Raw genomic sequence first — 23,480 nt, 5'->3', positions numbered from 1 at the left:
AAATCAGATAAAAATCAATGCCTTCATGGGACTTCAGTCTAGTTGGAGGAGACAGGCAGTAAAAAAGTAAGTAAACTTCAATAAAGCTGAAACTTTTAAAAAGTAAGTAAAATATATTGTGTAAAAGGTGGTGATAAATACTATGAAGAAAGTCTAGAAGATGCAAAGAAATGAGTGAAGAGTTCTAGAGGGAGGGGGCTTGGTGAAGTGGGCCGTACAGATTATCAAGAGGAACAGAGTTTCAGGCAGAGAGAACAGCCAATGTCAAGGCCCTGGGGTGGGGGCCTATCTGGAGTATTCGGGGAACGGCAAGGAAGCCAGAGTAGCTAGAGAAGAGTGGGCAGTCAGGAGAGTAAGAGGTGAGGTTAGGAAGGAAGGGGATGCAACTGTCTAAGGGCCTCGTAGGACCCTGGAAGGATGGCATTAAAGCACAGATTACTTTCATTGCAGCATTTCTCTACAAAGCCCCAAGGAAGACAGTCAACACCAAGAAGAATGTAATATCACTGACCCTTCTTTAAGGAACTTGAAATTTCCACGGAGTTGCAGCTACATTAATGAAGTTACTTTTAACACACTCCATTGTTTTCCTGGGGACATAAGAGGAGTATATATAGAATCTTGGGGAATTTTAAATAACCTTTGTTGTTAAGGGTGGGGAAGAGGAAAATCTGCTGAGAAATGCATCTTGAAGTAGCAAAGCTAGGCAAACAGCACCTGTTACTATGTTTTTTCCCAAGGGTTGCGTATTGGTGATCTACCCTTGATAATGCAACTAGGGTATCCTTTACACTCGGCAAGCTAAAACAGATCTGTGTCACTGTGCTGAACACTTGGCATTCAACAAGCAGAAACAATGGCAACAAGCTCCCCAAGGTTCTTTGTGGACCATCAGCACTCTTCTCAGGGGGCAAGATCACCTTTACCCACCATCTCTGCCAAAACCACACTGGTCCCAAGAAGCCTCTGGGTCTGTCATGCATAATCACTACATTAAACCCTAAAGTCTTCTACTTTTCTTCCTGAGGTAGGGGCTGGAAGGCAAAATTTAGAAGCCTCCTCATCTTGTCAAAGAGGCCTATTTCCCCAGTTAGCAAAAATCAAGAGCATGACTTCTTGCTAGCTGGTGAAAGAGACATGCCAGAACCTCAAGCCAGAGCATGACATGCACTCAGCAATATTAATGACTGAATATAAAATTGCTACTACAGTCAGAATTTTACCATAAAATAAAGTTCTTGAAAAGTGCTAAACAGATGTCTAAGAGTCATTCTGAGTATACCAAATATGTCCCCAAACTTCTTTAACTCTAAAGATTTCATTTATTCATTCAATATTTATTGAATGTGTATTACATAATATATGCTAGGTGCTATACTGGTTATTAGGGTGTGTGTGTGTGTGTGTGTGTGTGTGTGTGTATGTATGTGTGTGTATGTGTGTGTTGGAAGAGGGTAGTAGGAAAAAAATGCCAGCAAAATTGTACAGAATTTTCCAGAGAAGATCTTCCTCATGTTTTCATTATTACATTAGTTCTTAGAAACCTCACTACTTATACACAATTACGACGACTCTATTATAATTCTGCTGTATGGAAATTATTTTTTCTTTAATAATGATATTTGACACAGGAAATCTGAATCTAAAATGTATCCTTACCTGCAAGTAATTTGAAGCGTTGTGTTAGCCATAATTGTAAGTATGTCTTTTTTTATGCTGAGCCTGGGTGGATCAAGAGAAACACTAGACAAACCTAGAAACAAATTAAATAAATGAATATAATTGCCACTCAGACCCAATAGGAAACACCTTCCATAAACAATGCACACGCTATACTTTAAAAGGCCTCTTCAGCAATTCATTGTGTAAAACTTGTGAATTTACTTTTCACCATTCCCAGTAAAAGTTCACAAGCTGTGTCATAACAGGAAGAATGGGCAGATGGTCATAAACCAACACAACAGTTCTGCAATTCATTGAGCGAGGGTGGAGTTCCTGTTTTCCTGCATTGCCAACTTCAAGGTCTTACAAAAGGATATGGGACATTGAAACCAAATGAACCTTCATCTGATGATCTCACTCCCCTGGGAAAGGACCCACTGACATTTCTTATAAAACATAGGATGCACACATTCGACTAAACTGCTGATTAATGAATACTACTTAGAGAGATTTCTATATAGTTCATCCATGTACTTTGAGGGGGGTGGGAATGTCCATGACATTGTCTCATTTTCCTTTATCAATTTTCTAGTGCACTTCCTCTGGTAACTGAACTACCAAGGTTGAAAGACTGTACATTAAAACTAGATGAGAGGAATTGAGGAAAGAAACATGTTCCCATGTCATATAACATGCATATACTTTCCCTCAGAAAACAGAACTTAAAAAGGGTAATGCAGGACTTCCCTGGTAGTCCAGTGGTTAAGAATATGCCTGCTAGTGCAGGGGACATGAGTTTGATCCCTGGTCTGGGAAGATCCCACATGCCGCGGAGCAACTAAGCCCGTGCACTGCAACTACTTAGCCCCCGCTCTAGAGCCTGTGAGCCACCACTACTGAGCCCACATGCTTCAGCTACTGAAGCCCGTGCACCTAGAGCCTATGCTCTGCAACAAGAGAAGCCGTGGCAGTGAGAAGCCTGTGCACCACAACGAAGAGTAGCCCCCACTCGCCGCAACTAGAGCGCAGTCATAAATAAATAAATAAATAAATAAATAATAAAATTAAAGAAAAAATAAGTTAAAAAAAGGGTAATGCTAATGAATTACAACTGGGGAATCTCAACTTACTGATCAAAGCACTGAGCTTGTCCTGACACCAAGCTTGGAACACAGGAAAAGTGTCTACCTAAATATACCATGGGACAGATTCCTTGCCATGGGTCACTCTACAGCAAGAAGACTGAGTTCTCTGCCAACTAAATGCAAAGCACTACCAGGTGTTGAAAAAGCAACAGAGAAAGAAAAACTGTCCACCACGTCAGGGTCTTAACTCATAGCTAGATCTTCAAAACACCACCTTAAAAAGTGATTGATGCTGGGTAAGCACCCAAGCTTCATATGATCCTTAACTCACATCCACTAAGTACAAATGACTCTCTAGGCCTAAACTGGGATTGACATTGTTGGGCAAATAAAAGAGTATTAGCAAATATGAAAGAGTTTGAATAAATAGAGTATGAGCAAATATCCAGTGTAAATATGCAGAGCATTGAATCTGTGGACCCCAACGTGAACAGCTGCAGGCAGAATGAACAGCTGATCGACACTCGTGTTCTCATACACTCACTCAGATGTGTAAACTAGGTTGCTGTAGATCTGTTAATCAATATTAAAAACATTTTTTTTAACTGGAAATTACTTTATATCAATAAATCTCAGAAATTAAATTAATTGGCATTGGAACTGCCATGGGTTTGGGGCAGTAGTTCTTAAACTTTAGCATGTGTCAGAATATGCCTAGGCCTACAAATCTGCATTTGTAGGTGACGCGGTCATACATGGTCTATGGGCCACTGTTGGATGGCTATTGGTCTGGGTGGTCACGCTCAGTTAATCAGCAGAGCACTTTTCAATATGAAGGAAATAACTGCTCCCAAAGTAGGCAAACAATAAAGCAAAGTGTTTAAAAGCAAAAGAAAAGTCTTCCAATAGTGGAGCCCCATTTTGTCTAACAGAAGGAAAATGAAAATAATTTATTTGGATGAGCACAGATATCAAACTTGACTGGGAAACACTAGGTTGAGAACCATGTCAAAAACAGTAACTTAATACAATTCCTATGATGACCCAAATGAGAAAGAACCCATTATTTGGGCACATTCATGTGAGAAAAAAATGGTAGTAAAGACTAAGCTCTAATTAAGCCAAGCTCACCCCACCACAAAAATAAAAGATTCTTGAACCTCTCCTGTAAATCACTGTCACAGATTATCTCACACTCTAGACACACTTTCCAATGTTAAAAAAAAAAAAAAGGTTCTCCATTCATAGGGAGCCAAAACAACACCACACTATTCTAGAGACATGTCTCCAACAAAAAACTATTCAACAAGGCTATCAATAATGATAACTTCAAATTCATATATGTAGACCAACACTCAATTTCTTTTTGCTCCAATAAGCTTCATTCATTTTCACTGACAAGTTTGAGTTCTGCTCTTCAGAAAGTTCTAAAGAAATAACTCTAAGAAGTACATACACTGCTACTCAATAAAAAGCTCTTCTATGTTCAAATTCCATAGCCAAAATTAATTCATTTGTGCACTATTACCCTTCCAGCTCAAAGACAGGAAGGAAAAACAACAGTGCCTCTGTCTCTAGAATTTGATGGCATCAATTATAGCCCAATCCAATTAAGCAAGTCACACACTCCAAAAGGGCAACCTCATCATTATATTCAGGGCAACCCGATTACGGTTACTACCGCTGTGCTATGAAACACCCCAGGCTTAAAAGCAACTCACTTCTTTGTGGGATACAGAACAAACCACAAGTTCCAGACCTTCATTCTCTCACCATAAAGGGGAAGAGAGAGGTCTTGCCAGGGACAAATGAGTGTTCCTGGTGGAGCTGGCCTGGATGAACCAAGTCATTATTCAGAAAATTCAGTAACTATAGACAGATGATCTTGTTACGGTATATGTGTGTGGGTGTCTTTAAAAAAAAAAGTGATTCTTTAATTTATAAGGAATTTTCACCTGAATCATTTTACCTTTTCTTCCTTTTCCACCCTCTCCCCTTTCTCACCCTCCGAAGAGTGGAAATCTGGAAATCAGCAAACTGGCTACAGGAAAGAGATTAGAGAGAGATGAGAAAGGGAGAGATAAACAGAGAAGGAAATAGGGATGGAGGAGAGAGAGAATTTATTGCACCAAGGGCATGCGTGTTCCTAATCTTGAAGGAGAGTGAAATTTTAGACGGCAAGGAGAATGGCGAGTGGCGCCCAATCTAGGTACCAAATCCCTCAGAGTAAGTTTTCAGAACGTGAACTTCTGACCTGTGCTTACCCGAAAGACCAAAGCGCTTTGAAAGATGTTAAACTGCTTTACATAAGAAGGTGACTATTACTTGGAGACACTTCGGGAAGCTGTCACAGCCCCAGGTCCAAGCCCAATTCCCCTTTCTCTCTGCGAGGAGAGCGGCGTCCTGCACCAGGAAGAAGAAAAAGTTTCCCTCTCCCCTGGACCCCACCTTATACAGTGGGTGTGTATGTGAGTTCGAACCAAAAGGGAACAGTAGACCGGGTGTCCGGTTCGACTCCTACAGAGGCAGAGCTAAGCGCACGGTGCCGAGCCGGCTCGCGGCCCCCTAAGGGCTTCCTTCCCTGCGTCCTGGCTAGGATGGTGCGCGCAGCCGGACAACGTTTCACCGCCTGTTCCCGCCTGCGGGGGCACCTCCTGCCTGCCAGCCCCAGGCGCTTTCCCACTCCCGCCTCCTAAGAGCACGGGTGTATCGGCTCTGCAGGACACGCTCCAGCCCAGGCCCTGTCGGAGGCCAGAGTCGCGGAAATGGAACTGGGCTCAGGAGACCACCAACTCGCTGCGTAATCTTGGACCAGTCACTGAGCTTCAGTTTCCTCTTTGGTAAATGAAAGAACACAGTGTGAAGTCACTTTCACCTCTCCAGCTCTATGACTCCAAGTTAGGTCCGGCCTCCAGGTCCTCTCCGCATCCCTATCTCTCCGCCCGTACCCGACCTCTCCGCTTTCCTTCTAGGGAGTGGGCTCCTTACCCGCAGAGGCAGCCCGGGTCTCCACGCAGAGCCACAGAGCAAAGGCCAGCAGCGCCTTGCTCTCCATCCCGCACCTCGCGCCGGGCGCAGTGCCCAGAACTCTGCCGGCGGTTCTCTCTCCCTGGTCCTGCTCCGCGAACAAGGCGCGGAGGTGGAATGCGCGCCGCCGCGCACGGCTCCGGTGCTCGCAGGGCGAGGGTGCCCCGGCTTCGGCCGCGGCTGCAGGGGCGTCTGCGGGTGCCAGTAGGAGAGGGTATCCCGCCTGCCAGACAGCTTCGGGCTTTCTGTAGCGCGCAAGGGATACCCCGTGCGGGCAGACGAAACGCAACCGTACACCTCCGGCTCTCCCGTGGTCCCGGGATTCGGTGCTGGGTGGGGAACCAGAGCCGAAACTCTAGAGCGCGGGGGAGGGGCTATGCGGGGCGGGGCTTCCCTTCGCAGCCGGCCCCGCCCCTCAGGCGGGTTCTGTGAGTGGACCCGGTGCTTCCCACGCCCACTACATCTCCCCACCTCCCCACCTGCCCCGGACTGCATCTGGCCAGGAGGGGCCCGAGGGTGAACGTTCCGGGCGCAACCACTCCATTTCTGAAAGAAAATGTAGCCCATAACGGATTCTGAGCCACTCCAAGTTTCAGTCGGTGGCTGCCCTCCCACCCCGAGATGTTGGGGAGCAACACTGGGAGTGCTGCGAGGGACACTGCGCCCTCAGGAGGAGCGCCAAAGTTTGGTACGGTCTCGCCTCTGAAGTGGCTGGGGGGCAGGCTGGAGCAACGAGGCAGAAGCGGATACTGCGCAGAGACGAATGCAGGATCTCAAACTGTGACTCCAGCCAATATGAGTGTTTGGCTTGGCCAGCACAGTTGTAGTTTAAAAATCTGAAACTGAATGCCTTTGGTCCGAATATTCACTTGCCCAGCTCTCCAAAGTTGCCACTATTTCTTACACCTGACGGCTTTAACTGTTTTTAAGTTACCTGCCTCACCCCCAAAAGCATTTAAATTTGAGACCCTCCCCCTCTACCTGGCTTTCACCAAAAACCTACCTCAGGCCTCCGGGGAGCTGGAAGTACCCAGGGCTCTGGAATATCCGCGGCGCGTGTGGGTATCCTTGAGAAAAGGTTTTGCCCACCGGGTTACCCGACCAGGAAGGAGTCCGTCGCTTGACGCTTCCCGGGCATTTTCAGAGCAGAGATTCCAGCCAAGCTCCCCTTAAGCCGCGGGGAAGGAGGCCCGCAGCAGCGGGCTTCCCTGGAGATGCAATGAAGCAAAGCCCAGACCCTGTCTCACTTTGACAATGAGACAATGAGTTACTGCCCAGACCCTGGGCACCCAGAACACTCTGTACCAAACCTCCCAACTCTCACAGCAGGTGTAGATTCCTTGTGGCTCTGTAGACTCTCTGTTTCCTTTCTAACCACATTTGTTCTTCTTTTCTCTCCATCTGTCCCCACACCTGGGAAGTGACAGATGTCGCCTAACTTCATTAAATGGGATCTTCCAGGTCCCTCCGTCTCTTACTTCGCAGGTGCTTTTAAATGATAACTTAAAGGACCATCCTTCAGGGAGATGAAGAGGTAGAAATATTTTATTTCTACATCTAGTCCAAACTCCTCCTCCTGAAATACACATTAATGTAAAGTGTTTCTTCTCTTCTGCTATTTTTTATATGTACTGTATTTACTCTTCTACTTTGCCGGGGTGACAGTTGAAATACTTTAACTCTGAAATATAATGAGTGCATTATGCTTAAAAAAATCTTTTTTTTTTTTTTTTTTTTTTTTTTCCGGTACGCGGGACTCTCACTGTTGTGGCCTCTCCCGTTGCGGAGCACAGGCTCCGGACGCGCAGGCTCAGCGGCCATGGCTCACGGGCCCAGCTGCTCCGCGGCACGTGGGATCCTCCCGGACCGGGGCACGAACCCGTATCCCCTGCATCGGCAGGCAGACTCTCAACCACTGCGCCACCAGGGAAGCCCTAAAAAAATCTTTTTAATATGAAAAGGTTTAGAATGAAAAGTCCTTCCTTCGGCAGAGGCAGGCATTTTTACCTTTCTTTTTTTCCCAAGCAAATTCTATGCACATATAGGTATAAGTATATCATGCTCCTCCTTCCCCAAACGGTACCCTTGGTATAAATACTGCTTGAGTGTTGGCTTTTTTCACTTTAAAAATATAACTTGGAGGTCATTCTACATCAAGCTTTAGGGCTCCATCTTGTTCTTTTTCATAGTGGCATGGTGTTGCACTGTATAGATGCACTAATATTTAATCTAGGAGGTATTCGTCAGGGCCAGGGGTATACTTAAAAGAAACTCCTCTCTTCCTGCAAGTAAACTTAGCAAGGAAAACAGGATGGGCTCTGGCAAAGTTGGATAAGGGGGAGGGAGATGGAACCTGGTTTGGAGCAGGCAGTTTTTCTCCATCTCCATCTCCAAACAATTCTTCTCTCTCAGCTTTATTTACAATTCATGACACTTCCTCTTCCACGTCTCACTTAAGAAGATAGTGTCTCCTCTGAATGCAAACCAGAACCTGCAGGCCCATGGTAATAGCCCCCTTTAGAAGTCTTGGAGGAAATGATGCGTCTTTGATGGCCACAAGACCAGAATTTGGCAGGGTCTCAATGAAATCAGTCTACCACATTCCCTCCCACACAGCACTAAGAAGTGCCTTGTGTTCATGAAAAATGACAAAGTCTGGTGGGGTTTTTCTGTTTTTTTTTGTTTTCTTTCTTTCTTTTTTTTTTTTTTTAAGTCTGTTCCATGTGCAACACCCTCCCATTATCTGGCACTGCTGCAAAGGAGTGATTTGTGAGTTAATCAGACAGTACAGGTAAGATCACCACCTAACAAAGTAGGCAAGTGTGTTCAGTGCCCCGTAAATGGTATTCAGACACCTTTGGGGGTGAAGCAGCCAAGAGTGGCGCTAAGTACACAGGGGCCACACTGGCTGGGCTTGCCTCCCAGGTCTACTACCGCTTTACTATCCACATGATCTTGACCAACTTACTGGTTGTGTATCTATGAAACACAAAAGATGATAATAGTACTTTCTCACTAGGGTTTTTGCAGGAATTGAATGAGTTACTACACATAAAGCCTGACCTAACACCTAGTAAGCACAAGCACCTAGCACACAGTAAGCACCCAATGCACATTGGGAAGCATTGTGCAAAGATTAATTATACTATCTCCTTCATGTTGCTAAGATCTGAATGGTAAATAAGGCTCATTTCTTCAACAACAGTTTCTGGTCCTACTACGTGCTAGATATTACAGGAGAGACTAGGGTTACAGTGGTGAACGTGAGCAGAAATGAGCAGTCATCACAATAGCTCCACCCAGGGCAAATTTAACTTAATCACAGAGTGCTCTGTATCTCCAGCTGTTTCATCGGGCTTTGTGCACAAAGAATATAAATTGTTCATATCATCAAAGCATACTGCATAAATTACACTCCACAGTGCCAACTTTTGTTCCATCGCCACCAGTATTTTGGATTTCATATTTTTAAAAAGTAAATACGAAGGCTAGCAAAAGGTTAATAACTGAGGAAGTTGGATGATGAGTACATAAAGGTTCATTTTACTATTCTCTCTACAGTTACACATTTTAAATTTTCCATGATTAAAAAAACCTGTTTTAAGTAACTATAATCAAAGTGCTGGCCGGGTTTGTATAATACCATTGACTTTTCCATAGTCGGTCTTGACATTACCTCTGGGAAATGGTTGAAGCAGAGAGGCAGGTGGATGGGAACTTGCACTTTTTACTTCATGTATTTCTATAACATTTTGTCAAAATGAGAAAGTGTAACTTTTACAAATAAAATATATAAATCAAGATTCAACTCTCCCTTCTAGTGGCTGTTATAGTTTTCAAATATTGCCATTTGTTGATTACGTATTTGCATGTCACTTTCTCCTGTTTACTTCACTTAATTTGTTTCCAATATTTGTTTATGCTCTAACTTACCAGAGCCCTGACTACCTGGCCAGATGTTGGCTGGATTTCATAGTCCATTGTACTCATGACTATCATGCACTGGGAGATCCTGAGCACCCTTTATCTCTCATTATCCACCTTCCTTACACACCTATGTGTATTTTTCTCTCTGTGTGACTTATTTCTAACTTAAACTTAAAACATATTTGTATGTTCAAGGAAAAGAAGGTTTTGTCACCACAAAGCCAGGCTTGCCTTGGATGTTTCTATCAGTGTTTGGCTTCATTCATCAAGTCTTACATTCTAATAAATATAAAACAAACTCCCCATTCTTTTGGTGAGACAAATGAAACAGAACTTCATTACTTGCCACCTGCACAGGAAAAATCTGTTACTATAAATATGCATGCCTATGTGCCCTCCCCAAACTCACCCATATAGTTGCTTGCTATATCTCACAAGGATAAATATAACAATTTTAAAAAGTGGAAAGCACGCAGGGAATTTAAGTAACCAACTGAAAATCCACATAACACCAGAGAAGGATGTTAGAAAATAATAAAAGTAGCCAATACTCCCTGAGCACATTCTGTGAGCAGGCACTGTTCTGAATGCTTCACTGCATCCTTTGCTTCATCCTTGCAACATCCCATGAAGGCAGCAAGCACTGTTAGCAATTCTCAGTGAAGAAGAAGAGTGAAGACAAGGAATTGCTTATCCTTAAGTAAATGTTCCTTTGCCTTCCTAAAAGTCTTGCAAAAAAGTAAAAAAAAAAGTTGTTTTATCACTTTGCAAACAATCAATGCATAGTTTTCTCACTATTAGTTAATGATTGGTTAAAAGTCAAGACACTCTTTGCTTTTTTAAAATAATAATAAGAAGAAGAAGTCGATTTTTGGAGCACTTATTATATGCCAGGTATTTTCTTTCGCTTAGCTTATTGTAATGTTTACAATAACTCAGTGAAGATACTATAATTATTTTCATATGGGGGTGGGGGGTGAGATTTGAAGGTTTAAGTAACTTTTCCAAAGTCCCACAACTATAAGTAGTAGAATCAGGACTTAAAAGAAGAGAGGTAGTAAACATCCAAGACAGACTCCTCCAAGCACATAGTTTCTTTCTTTCTTTTTTTTTTTAAGGGAATAGTTTAATATTTTTATTTAACATACTTCCCTTCTTTTTTTTAAAAAAATTTTTATTGGAGTATAATTCAAGCACATAGTTTCTTGATGAGGACTGGTCTCCTTCAAGAGGTGAGGCTGAGTCAATAGATGCCATTGGCTTCCTCAGCCTCCCCATGATGATGGCTTCCATTTTCCTAGGTGGATGGAAGGCCAAGGGTGACTTAGGAGAATCACTCTGCAACAATCAAGGCAGAATTAAAGGCAGGTAACTAGATCTCCCTCTCCCCGGCCCCAGGAACCCCAACCCAACTGGATCTTCACCTTCTTACCCCTTCAAAGAGAAGCAGTTGCTCCTATGTATATAATCACTTGGGCATTTGGGGTATTTGTTTTCTGCCATGGATATTTTTGTCCTTTAGTGTCTTAGAAAACTTTTATTTGACCTTCAATACCCAGCTCAAATGTCCTTCCCAAGTAATGTTTTAGCTTTTTATTCAACTGCCTTCTTCAATTGAGATCCTCCCAGAAATAACAGGCAGAGGTTAAATCTTACTTGAGCAGGTGGTTGAGTAGAAGGATGGTGGTTAAGGTATAATAAGAATGGTGAAATGCATGATGTTGATGATGCTTATTGAGTAAAATGTACCCTGCACATTACATACTTATCATGATATGTCTAGTTAAATAGAGCTATCATCAAATAGCTCTAATGGGGTTCAAATGATATGTACTAGCTATGTAAAATGTACCTTACAAATCATTCTTAAATTCACATTTAAATAATAGTCATACACTTAATAAATATATCCAGAGCTATACTGAATTTATACTTTATCCTAGACCAATTAATTTGGACTATTTTGTTATTTACAGAGCCAGGAAATTACTTTCCTTTTCCTATATACACACAGCACTTTTATGATATGATATATGATAATATGACTACGTTTATGTGAATGTTTCTCCCTCAAAAGCAGGAGTTTAGGTCAAATCTATTTTGTATTTTCAATGCCTAGCACAGTCTGTGTGCATCCTCTCGTCTCAATACTTTGATAAAGTTCAAATTATTTTTATTATTTCCATTTCTGCTGTTCTTTGTTTCTTCACTTTTTTCCCCCTCAGAATCACATGCCTCTTGGGTATCCATCACAATTACCTTTACAGGAAGCAACTTACTGGAATAAATAGAACTATACAACATCAACACAGACACAGAGTGAAAAAGTTCTTAATTTATTAATCAGGGGAGATTGGAGTTTTGTTTTTTTTTATTTTGAGTTACAAAGAAAAACAAAAAGAGCATTTCTAAGGTTTGCATGTGCTATACAAAAAATGTGTGTCCCGAATTTTATGTCTGTGCCCTTTGCAGGTTGTAACCATTTTCCAGTGAATTAATGTCATCTCCCCTCTTAAAAGTTTCTCAAGTTTTCAAGGAACTGAACAGTGCAAAAACAAATGCTTTTGTTTCCTAGAGAATTATTATAAGTCACTCATCCCTCACAGAAGAATATATCCACTTCCAGTTTAGTTGTATTAGTATTCAGTGCTTTTCACATTTCTCCAGAATAAAGACAGCATTTTCCAGTAGTGTTGCTTCACCAGCAATGACAGCTAATCAATGGAAGCAGAAAAGTTTTATGGTCTTTGTATAGAAATTTAGTTTCCAGAGTTTCCAAAACATTGGTGAGGAGTCCCTTGAGGCACAAATAAAAATTCTCTTTCCGTGTGTTTCTGAACATTCATTTCTCATACGTTACTGCTTTGGTGAACATAATAAAACCAAGCAGAACAACTCAGCAAGGAACACCTCACACAGAGAGACAGTTTTAAATAAAGTAAAAAATACAACTTCAGATCTAACTGATAATCATCCCAAAATTAGTCAGGCTGGTTATAGGCAGATGAAAGGCCATAAGGGAGTCATTTCATGCATCTGACCACATAATATAAATAGAAGTTCCAGATGTAGAGAAAATGAGTCTTGTAACAAAGCAACACATAGAAAATATTAGACACTAAAATGGTCTTTGGATTGTATACAAAAACACTTAGATATCCTTATCCTAAGAAATAAGGACCTTGACCTTGCTTCTTCCTAAAGCTACTTGGTTGTTGGTTACTTTTACCATTCCTCATTGTAAAAGTTCTGGAAAGAGAGAGGTGACCCCGCATCTTCTCTTCTCAAATACAATAGCTTCTTCTCAGTTTTGACTCTGCCCAGCATCTCCAGCACATCCATTCCATTGTCCACCCCATCTTAAATCTCTGTCTTTGCTTGATTCTCATTACACTGTACACGCCTACCTCTCCAGCCAATGCCTTTCACTGGCTTAAGCTCCTTTGTTCCACCTTAAACATAGGGAATCTCCAAATCATTCTTGGTCATCATCCCTTTTCCTTTTCCATGACTCTCTCAGGGACCTCATTCCCCCATGTGCCTTCAACTGTGCTTTCCAGCTCTGGTTTCTACCCTAGCTCCAGACTCTAGCCTCCAGCCCTTCCTGGATATCTCCCTGTGTACATCCCACCAGGCTCTGAAATTCAAAGTGTACAAAACTGAAGACTGTTTCTCTTACTCCTGTACTGTCTCCAGCAGCACCCTCAAGTGCAGTCCTTCCAAGTGCTTATACTCCATACCTTGCAGCTGTGTTACTCCCCTGACATTTTTCTCCCACCCAAACCAATCTTGTCTACATTCTTTATATCTCTCATATCTACCCCCTATTTTCATTCACCAGACTGCCCTGATTCATGACCATTTTGCCTTTGTCCTGGAATTTTCCAATCCATCCATCACTCTGCTGCCAAAGTTATCTCCCTAAAACACAAGGTTCATCTGTCCTTTATCTTTGACAGTTGGCATTTGCACACAGCATAAAGCCCCAAATCCTAAGCCTAGTGTTCAAAGCTTCATTCCTCGCCTGCTTCCTGTTTTTCCAGCTTATCTTCTAGTATACCATAGACATACTCTATATCCCAGCCATATAGAGACCACTGGCCACTTCCAAAAAATGCTTTATACTCTCTTGTCTCCAGGCTTTGCCCAATATATGTTCTCTTTGCTTAGAATGTACTTTATTCGAAGATCTGCCTATAGGAGACTGGCCTCCCTTCAAAACCAGGCCCCAAGAAGCCTCCTCAATCCCTACTGCTGCACCCCTGGCCAACTGAATTACTCGTTCCCTACTTGCAATAGTTAGGATTCCTTGGATTGTAAGCAACAGAAAAAACCAACTCAATCTGGCTTAAATGTATAGGATCATGCTGCTGTAAGTTCTGGGCTGATTTCAGATAGTTTTATCTAGAATCTCAGTGTGTCATCCTGCTATTTTTCTGTATAAGTTTCTCAATTCTGCCCTCAGGCTCACTGTAAAAAAAAAAAAAAAAAAAAAAGGCTGTATATCTTCACACCACACTGTCCACAGAAAATTCTTTGCCAGAAGCTCTTGAGAAAAAATGAGGAAGACTCTGTCCTCAGCAAACATTCTCTTGCTTCTCATTTGCTCATCCCTATACCAGTTACTAGGGCAGTATCTTAGTCCATTTAGGCTGCTATAACAAGACACCACAGACTGGGTGGCATACAAACAACAGAAACTTATTTCTCACAATTCTGGAGGCTGGAAGTCTGAGATCAGGGTGCCAGTATGGTTGAGTGAGGGCCCTTTTTGAAGTTGCAGACTTCTCATTGTATCCTCACATGGTAAAAAAGGCTGGGGAGCTCTGTGGGGTCTCTTTTATAAGAGCACTAATCCCATTCATGAGGGCTCCACCCTCATGACCTAATCACCTATCAAAGGCTCCATCTACTAATACCATCACATTCCGGGTTACGATTTCAACATATGAATTTTGGGGGACACAAACATTCAGACCATAGCAGACAAGAAGGATGCCAGTAGGGTTAGGTTAATCAGAGTCCACCCCTGCAATTAGAAGTGGGGTCAATAACATCAAAACCACATCATTGAAATGGGGAAGGGACTGTTTCTCAAAGAAAAATCTGAAGGTTTTTGTAGAAAGTAGGGGGATATGAATGTTAAGGAGACAACCAACTAATGACTATTATATTCCCCATACTCCAAGAATACATTATTCTATACCTGTTGTAGCTATATGATATCCTGCTTTATATCAGATTTATTTGGTCTGTGTATCTATTTTCTTCATTATATCGTGAGATTGAGGACCAGTTTAGTGTAGCTTTCATAGCTGTTTTCTTTAACCTTCCAATTAATTGAAGACAAGCCTTTTCGGTCTTCTGGAAATATTCCCCTTTCTTCCAATGTTATCATCATAACGTATCATAAAAATAACTAACATTTATTAAGTCAGGCCCTGTTGTAAGCACTTTATATGTGTTGACTCCCTTAATCCTCACCACTGTCTTACAAAGTAGGTACTATTATTATCTTTACTTCCTAGATGTGGAAACTAAGGCTCAGAGAGGTTAAGTAACTTGCACACTGCCATGTAGCTTGCATGTGGTAGAGCCAGGATTTGAGCCAAAGCAGGATGAATCCAAAGCTACACCCTAAAGCAGATTCATGCTAGTTCATCTCTCAAAAAATACACCTCTTGGTAAAACAGTCACTAAAAAGCTACTGCTTGTCTTTCATCCCTCCCATCCCAAGCATCACTCAATATTGCCAATTCTCCTTTCCTAACATATTTGTTCTTTCTAATTTATTCTTATATTAAATTGACCATCAAGTTCTGACCATCTCTTGGCTCAACTTCTAGAATAATATATTTGAAAATCAATCAATCTCATGTGTTGACCCCAAACTATCCTCCTAGTCTCTACACTCTTCTTCCTGACCTGATCTCCAATATCAAATAGTTAATGTCTTTCACCTTATAATCATGCACCATGAGGAACTGATGTTGGGTCATATTTGGAGTTGCTCCTGACAATAATTCTTATGAGACTGCAAGTCAACTAACTCCTTGATGCTGTCCCTCCCAGGAAACGGAACTCACAGAACTATAGGGGCCCTTAAGAGATTATTCAACTCAGTCTCCTGTCTTTAGTCAACAAGTCATTAATCAAGACAGGTCTTGATTATTTGCCTCTTGAAGAAATACTGAAAAGATTCTTCACAACCACACTCAGAAGCACAGAATCTTTTCTAGCATGTGACTGTGACAGAGTCTTCCCAAGATGTCAACACCATGAGGTCTCACCTCATACTCTGTACCCAGAAACCTGCTATAGTACCAGAGGCCTGCTCCTTGAGTACAGATGGCAGATTTCTGAGCAATCCCTATTCATTCAGCAAATTATTAATTTACTTTTTAATAGCAAGTGAATTATGACATATCTATGCAAACACCAGAATTTTAGACTCTCTAAAAGTAGTTGAACTAGATATACTGTTCATGTTTTTATTAGAGGCTTTATTGGACATTTATTATTTTAGTCTTATTTATAAATTTATTAAATTATTTTATCTACTTTTTTATTCATTAGAGAATTTATTTATTAACAACAAAACAGTGATTCTCAATCCTGACTACACATTAGAATCTCCTGGGTCTGGGGAGCTTTGAAAAAATACTGGTACCTGGAACCATCCTACATCAATTAAATCAGAATCTCTGGGAGGAAAACCTGACCAACAGATTTTTGTTTTTGCATTCGAATGTGATTGTAATGTGCAGCTAGAGCAGAGAAACATTGTTCATGAGAACAGAAAAGATCCTTCCGAAACTTTGAAATGAAAACATTATAGCTTCAGGATGATTTCATGCATTGGGTACTATAGTCACAGTGAGATTTCTAAAACGTATAAAAATATGTGAGAAATTTTAAAAGCATAACTCATAAGAACAAAATTATTCTTAGCAAACTCAACATTATTAAAAATACTTTTAAATATTTTCAACCAAAAAAATATGTGAGATGGCAGTACATTTTAATGTGTTTGCCATGATTCAAGGTGAGTCTTCCAAAAGTAAGAGCACCTACAACATAAAAAGATCTTAAAGCCTCCACCATAGAGTATTTCAAATTTTAATTCAATATTTACAGCTTGAAATGTTCCTAGTTATTGCTGAAGTAAATGTCAAGCAAGTAAAAGAGTCTGAAGTCAACAGTCTGGTAACAACAATTCATTTTGATACAAAGAATTACAGCTTCAAAAAGAAGATAAGCTTTTTATGTGTATTGAGGCAACTCTCCCATTCTTTCTGAGTTATGCCTTTCGATAAATGCTATTCTGAATGAAAGAACTGCCTGGGGGAGGTTGGGAAGGAGGAAGACACCCAAATTGAGTTTCAAGAAAGATGAACTATCTAAATCAGTTTCTCTGATCTAGAAACACTGCTGAATGCAATGCAGTATGTGACGTTATCTTTCACCCTTTCTTAGCTCCTAAAATCAAAAGCCAAATTCCAATGAATTGAAGTGACATGTAGCACTAGCTCTTATATTCAGTTACAAGAATTCTTCAGGGTCTAAAATGAGGACCCCAGACTACAAACATCTCTAAAATTCTTTATGAGCTCGTGTTTCAAAAAGTTGGAAAATGTCTTTATGTGTATGCTCGTGTACAGAAAACAGACTGAAGATATACACATCAGAATTTAACAGTGGTCATTTGAGAAAAATACGGAGGACTTAAATGATCTTCAAGAATCACAGAATACTTTTTACACACATATGCAGAAAAGAAAATTGTTATATATACACTACCAAATGTAAACTAGCTAGCTAGTGGGAAGTAGCTGCATCACACAGGGAGACCAGTTCAGTGCTTTGTGACCACCTAGAGGGGTGGGATAGGGAGGGTGGGAGGGAGATGCAGGAGGGAAGGGATATGGGCATATATGTATACATATAGCTGATTCACTCTGTTATGAAGCAGAAACTAACACAATATTGTAAAGCAATTATACTCCAATAAAGATGTTTTTAAAATTAATTAATTAAATTAAATTTTTAAAAAAAGAAAAAATTGTTGAAGGGCACACATGAAACTTAAAAATAATTACTCCTGAGGACCAGGATGGAAATGGTAGATAGAAGAGGTTTCATTTATTACTCTATGCTCTTTATATTTTTTAGGATTTTCATTGATAATTGATCATTTAAAATAATAATTTAAATAATAATAAACATGATATATTTTGGATTTTTAGAAAGCTATTAAAGGCCATCCTCATCGTCTCTAATTTGAAGGTATCTTTATTAACATCTCATTTGCCCAGGTGGGTAAGAGAATATGAACAGAAGTGCTTGCCCTTCTCTCTCCTGCTTAGAGGGCATGGAGTAGTTCTCCTGGAATACTGTTTCCTCATGGGTTTCATGGTGGTGCCAAAGCAGGAGCTTGACCTCAGAGAAGCCATAACTTATCAATACTAATTCATTTAAAAAGCTCAAATGAATTATATACCTGCTGACCAAAATGTTTCCTTATACATTATCTCGTTTTCTCTTCAAAATAATCCTATGAGACTTGGAAATTTCAAGTATCTTTGACAGCCCACACAGTGAGTAAATGGAAGTGCCAGGATTTAAATCTACACTTTCACAAACCAGTGTCCTACAATGGAAAGAAATTCAAATCATGAAACTATCAGGAAATTTGAACAGTAAGTGGATATCCATCTAAGTTGGTAACATTTCTGTTGCTATAATCCTTCTTAAAACTCTGTGGTTCTCCTACAACTCTTCTTGAGATTCACTCTATTAGTCAAAATCCACATCCGCAAATCTCTTTGAGGCAAGTGTTTCTCTACCTTGGGCTTCTGCTGAAACTGCTGGGGGACAGTGGCCCCCCAGGTATCTTAGAAACTCAACTGTTTGACCAAATAATCCTAAGACAAGACCTTTAATCTTTCTGCTAAACTTTCTGCCTCCAGGATCAAATATTTTCCTTCTAGCCCTCACTGGCAGGCTTCTCAAATGCCATTATGATTTTGCTAACAACCTCATCAATATTCTTTTTTTTATATATAATTTCTTCCACACATACATACTGTAATAGTTTAAATTTTTTGTATGGAGAAGTTTCAAGATACAGGGTTTGGTCCATATTACTTTTTTTTTTAAATTTTGCATTGATCAATTGCAATTTTTCATTGATGCCTGTTCAACTTTCAGCATACATTCTTTCTTCATAATAAGCTCCTAAATAACTATTCCCGTGACTGAAAAGGGGGAAAATCCTTCAAAATATATCCCCCATAACTGTGAAGGGGGAAGAATCTTCAAAATATAATAGGTGATTTTTCATATATATATATAATAATACCTTACGTGTAAAGGCTGCCATTGTTTTTTTTAATCGATTTCCTATGGAGTAACGTACTGTATTTAGTTTCAAATGGCTTGTTCTAAAGATATTTTCCTCTTCCAGTTTCCCATATTTGTTTGAAGGGGAAGTACAATGATGTAGTGGAGGAGTGGGAGCTCTGGCGCCAGATGAACCGAGATTAGAATCTCAGCTCTGCTACGTGGAGAATTTTAACTGTGCTCAGGCTCAATTTTCTTTTTAAAATTTTATTCTACTTAAAAAAAATTTACTGTGGTAAGAACACTGAACATGAGCTTTATCCTCTTCATAGATGTTTTAAGTGTAGACTATAGTATTATTATCTACAGGCACAATGTACAGCAGATCTCTAGAACTTATTCATCTTGCATAACTGAAACTTAATTCTACCAAACATTTAAAGAAGAATTAACACCAATCCTTCTAAACTTTTCCAAAAAAAAAAAAAAAAACTGTAGAGGAGGGAACATTTCCAAACTTATTTTATGAAGTTAGCATTACTCTGATACTAAAGCCAGACAAAGACACCACAAGAAAAGAAAACTGCAGGCCAATATCCCTGATGAACATTGATGCAAAAATCCTCAACAAAATACTAGGAAACTGAATTCAACAGCACATTAAAAGGATCATACACCATAACCAAGTGGGACTGATCCCTGGGATGCATGGATGGCTCAACATATGAAAATCAATTAATGTGATACACCACATGAACAGAATGAAGGATGAAAATCACATGATCATCTCTTCAATATCCCTTAGGTTTTCACTAACAAGCTTCTCAAAGTTCTTACAGCCTCTTCCAACTGCTGCACTTGAAAGCCACTCCTACGTTTTTAAATGTTTATTGTGGTGACATCTCACTTCCAAGTACCAAAACCTGTGCTAGTTTTCTATTGCCACATAACACATTACTCCAAAGTCTAGTGGCTTCAAACCATAGGCGTTTATTATTGCAGAGTCTTTGTGGTTCAGGAGTGTGGGAGCAGTTTAGCTGGGTCTTTCTAGTTCCAGGTCTCTCATAAGGTTACAGACAAGATGTCAGCCTGGGATGCAGTCATGTGAAGGCTTGATTAGGGCTGAAAAATCCATCTCTAGTGTGACTCACTCGTATGACTATGGCAGAAGAATTCAGATCCTCATTGAACGTTGGGAGTCTCCACAGGGCTAGGGTTACTTGTGTCCTCAGACATGGAAGTTGGTTTTCCCAGAGCAAGTGATCCAAGATAGCAAGGTGGAAGCCACAGTGTCTTTTATGACCTAGAACTGGAAGTCATATATGACCATGTCCACAATATCCTATTATACAGTTCAGCCCTATTCACAGTCTGAGGACATTAATACCCAGGGTTTAAATACAGGAGACAGAGGTCATTGGGGATCATCAAGGATTTGACTGTAATTTCTCTTATTAGTGTTATATAGTTTTCAGCATTCAAATCTTCATCATATTTTGATAGACTTACCCCAAAGTATATCATGTTCATTGATGCCACTGTAAGTTCTAATTTCCAATTGTTTTTTTGCCACTATATAAAAATACAATTATGTTTTGTATTATCCTAGTAACCTGTGCCCTTGTTAGACTCACATATAAGTTCTAGTAGCTTTTTGGTAGATTCTTTAGGATTTTCGTTATAGACAATCATGTTTCTGTGAATAAAGACAATTTTATTTCTTCCTTTCTAATCTGTATGCTTTTCATTTGTTGGCTTCTTATATGGGCTAGGATCTCCAATATAATGTCAAATAGAAGTGATAAGAGTAGACATCCTTGCCTCAAATCCATGCTTGAGAAGAAAGCAGGCAGTCCCTCATCATTAAGTATGACATTATAAGCTTTGCACAGATTCCTTTTATCAGGCTGAAGAAATTCCTTTCTAGTCCTAATTTATTAGACGTTATTATGAATGTTGAATTTTGTCAAATGCTTTTTCTGAATCTGTTGAGACGATCCTATGGTTGTTCTGGCAAATTGCATTTATTGATTTTTGAATGTTGAACCAAACTTGCATCCCTGGGATAAACCCCGTTTGGACATGATATGTTAGCTTTTCTATATATAGTTAGATTTGGTTTGGTAATAAAATTTTTTAAAATCCATGTTTAGGAGGGATATTGGTCTACAATTTACTTTCCTTATAATAACATTTTCCGTTTTTTTTTTTTTTAAATCATGGTAAATGATTTAGTTGGGAAGTGTTCCCTTCTCTTCTATTTTTCTGGACCATATATATTTACAGGTGAAATGATACCATCATCTTGGATTTGTTTAAAAATAATTTGGAATGAAGGGAGGGATGAATGTAAATACAGATAAAATGAGATAGTCCAGGAGCTGATAATTATTGAAATTTAGCAATCGGTATATTTTCAATATAAAATGGAAAATTTTCAATAATAAAATATTTTCAATAATTTTCAATAATAAAATACTTTCTCTTAGAAATGTATCCTTTCCACAGCTCTATCCTACTTTCTAGTGAATATGCTAGAGAAAAGGGTGCCCTAAAATTTCAGCAAAGAGTGAAGCAGAAGCCCAGACACTGAGAGTTGCCAAATCGTTTTAAAGACTGTCCTGACCATTAGCATCCAAACGTGTACTAAGAGGAGAGTAGGATAAATCAATTATAGCTTCAGTTTAGATGTAGGATTTATGACAGTCTTAATTTCTTGGCTATTTCTCCAACTTAGCTTTGAAAAATTCTATCCTGCAATGCAATGGTTGTCAAACCTTAATGTGCACGAAAATCACCTGGAGGGCTTCTTAAAACACAGATTGTTTAAGGCAGTGAAACTATTCTATGTGTTACTGTAACGGTGGATTCATGTCATATATTTGTCAAAACCCATAGAACGTACACCACTAAGAATGAACCTAATGTGAACTAGGGACTTTGGGTGATCATGATGTGTCAATGCAGTTTCATCAGCTATAACACATGTACCACTCTGGCGGGGGATGATGTTAAATATAATTAATCCCCCAACTGTAACTATCAACATCTCCCACCAGAGGCTGTATGGGTGGACAGGGGGTATGTGGGAATTCTCTGTACTTTCTGCCCAGTTTTGAGGTGAACCTAAAACTGCTCTAACAAAATAAAGTCTAATTAAAAACCAACAACAAAGACACAGGTTGTTAGACTCCATCCTCAGAGTTTCTCATGCAGTAGATGTGGGGTAGAGCTGAAAAATCTGCATGTCTAACAAGTGCCTGGGTGATAATGATGATGTTGATCCAACAACCATGAGAGAACTTCTGCTTTAATATAAAGCCTCAGATTTCAGAAATTCCAGCTTTCTCACAATTTACATCCTGAATCCAATCCAAATAGAATATTATTTAGTTCACAAGCTACACTGACTCTCAATTCTGTTTGTTTCATTTTGGCAAACTTTGTTTGAATACCAACCATGTACCAGGTCTTCTGCTAGCCTCTGGAGATACAAGGACAAGGATACATATTAATGCATTGTCCCTGACATTGAAGGTTTTATAGTCTGATGTCCTTATCTTTAATCCTGTTTATTAATTTTATAGAATATTTTGTTTAATTTTTATCTAAGCCGTTTCATTTGTAGTAGGTTATTTTCACATTTGTTGTGGTAAATTAAATTAACAGTTGAGTTCAGCTGGTAGTATAAAATATTACAAGGTTTTTTCTACATCTTGGTCTTATAGTCCAAGTTCTCCTAAGCTTCTCCCAGAAGAGACCTTAGAAATCATCTTATTCATTCACCCACCTCCATTTTACAGTTGAGGAAACAGAAGCCCAGAAAGATGTGACAACTTTCGCAGGGTCACCAAGGTAGTAAGTGACAGAGCTAGAACTAAATCCAAGTCATTGGACTCTGAATATGGTAATCTTCCCATGACATCTGGCCTCATGACTTAAATTCCAACAACAAGGAAAATTATGGATTCCCGTATCTAGGAAATAATTCACAAATTTCAGTGGAATTTCATGATTACATTAAATTATTGATGATCTTTGTGAACCAAAGGAGACAGTGTGGAGAGAAAAAGATGAAAGACTGGAGTAGTGGTGGTCATTGTCATGATGGCATTAGTAGTTGCAGTAAAGTGTAGCAGTAATAGATGACTTCTTATGTGCTGTGTACTGTGACTTTCTTAGAACATTCACTCTTCTCAATAACCCCATGAGATATGTACAATTATTACGCCCGTTTTACAGACAAGGAAACTGAAGCACAAAGAAGTATAGTACTTTGCCCAAAGAGACATGGCATTTGCACTAAATTCTGTCTAATGGCCTTGAATATAATCAACCCCCCCAACTGTAACTAAATTTTGCTAGGAGGAAAATTTAAGTAAGATTTAACCACTGTATAAAGTTTCATAGTTCTTCAAAGCCCCCAATCCCTTTTGG

At 39.9% G+C, this 23,480-nt stretch overlaps 1 protein-coding gene across 5 annotated transcripts in view; it reads right to left on the bottom strand.

Annotated features, from left to right (window-relative positions):
• KDR (kinase insert domain receptor) overlaps positions 1–6,050 on the bottom strand; it is a 45,512-nt gene extending 39,462 nt beyond the window's left edge. For 3 of the 5 annotated variants that reach the window (XM_028491831.2, XM_028491829.2, XM_028491832.2), the window contains exons 1-2: positions 5,736–5,891; positions 1,660–1,753 (exon numbers count right to left, since the gene is read on the bottom strand). In XM_028491831.2, the coding sequence (XP_028347632.1) occupies positions 1,660–1,753; positions 5,736–5,802 (161 nt within the window). In that variant the 5' untranslated portion in view covers positions 5,803–5,891. Of the gene's footprint in view, positions 1–1,659; positions 1,754–5,011; positions 5,097–5,735 lie in introns of those variants that run through there. The other 2 variants (XM_007121132.4, XM_028491830.2) reach the window with 2 other exon arrangements.
• Positions 6,051–23,480: the final 17,430 nt, after the last annotated feature.

This window comes from Physeter macrocephalus, chromosome 7, assembly GCF_002837175.3.
Source record: "Physeter macrocephalus isolate SW-GA chromosome 7, ASM283717v5, whole genome shotgun sequence".
NCBI lineage: Eukaryota > Metazoa > Chordata > Mammalia > Artiodactyla > Physeteridae > Physeter > Physeter macrocephalus.
Note: the sequence above shows the minus strand (reverse complement) of the source record. Positions and strands in the feature narration are given on the sequence as shown.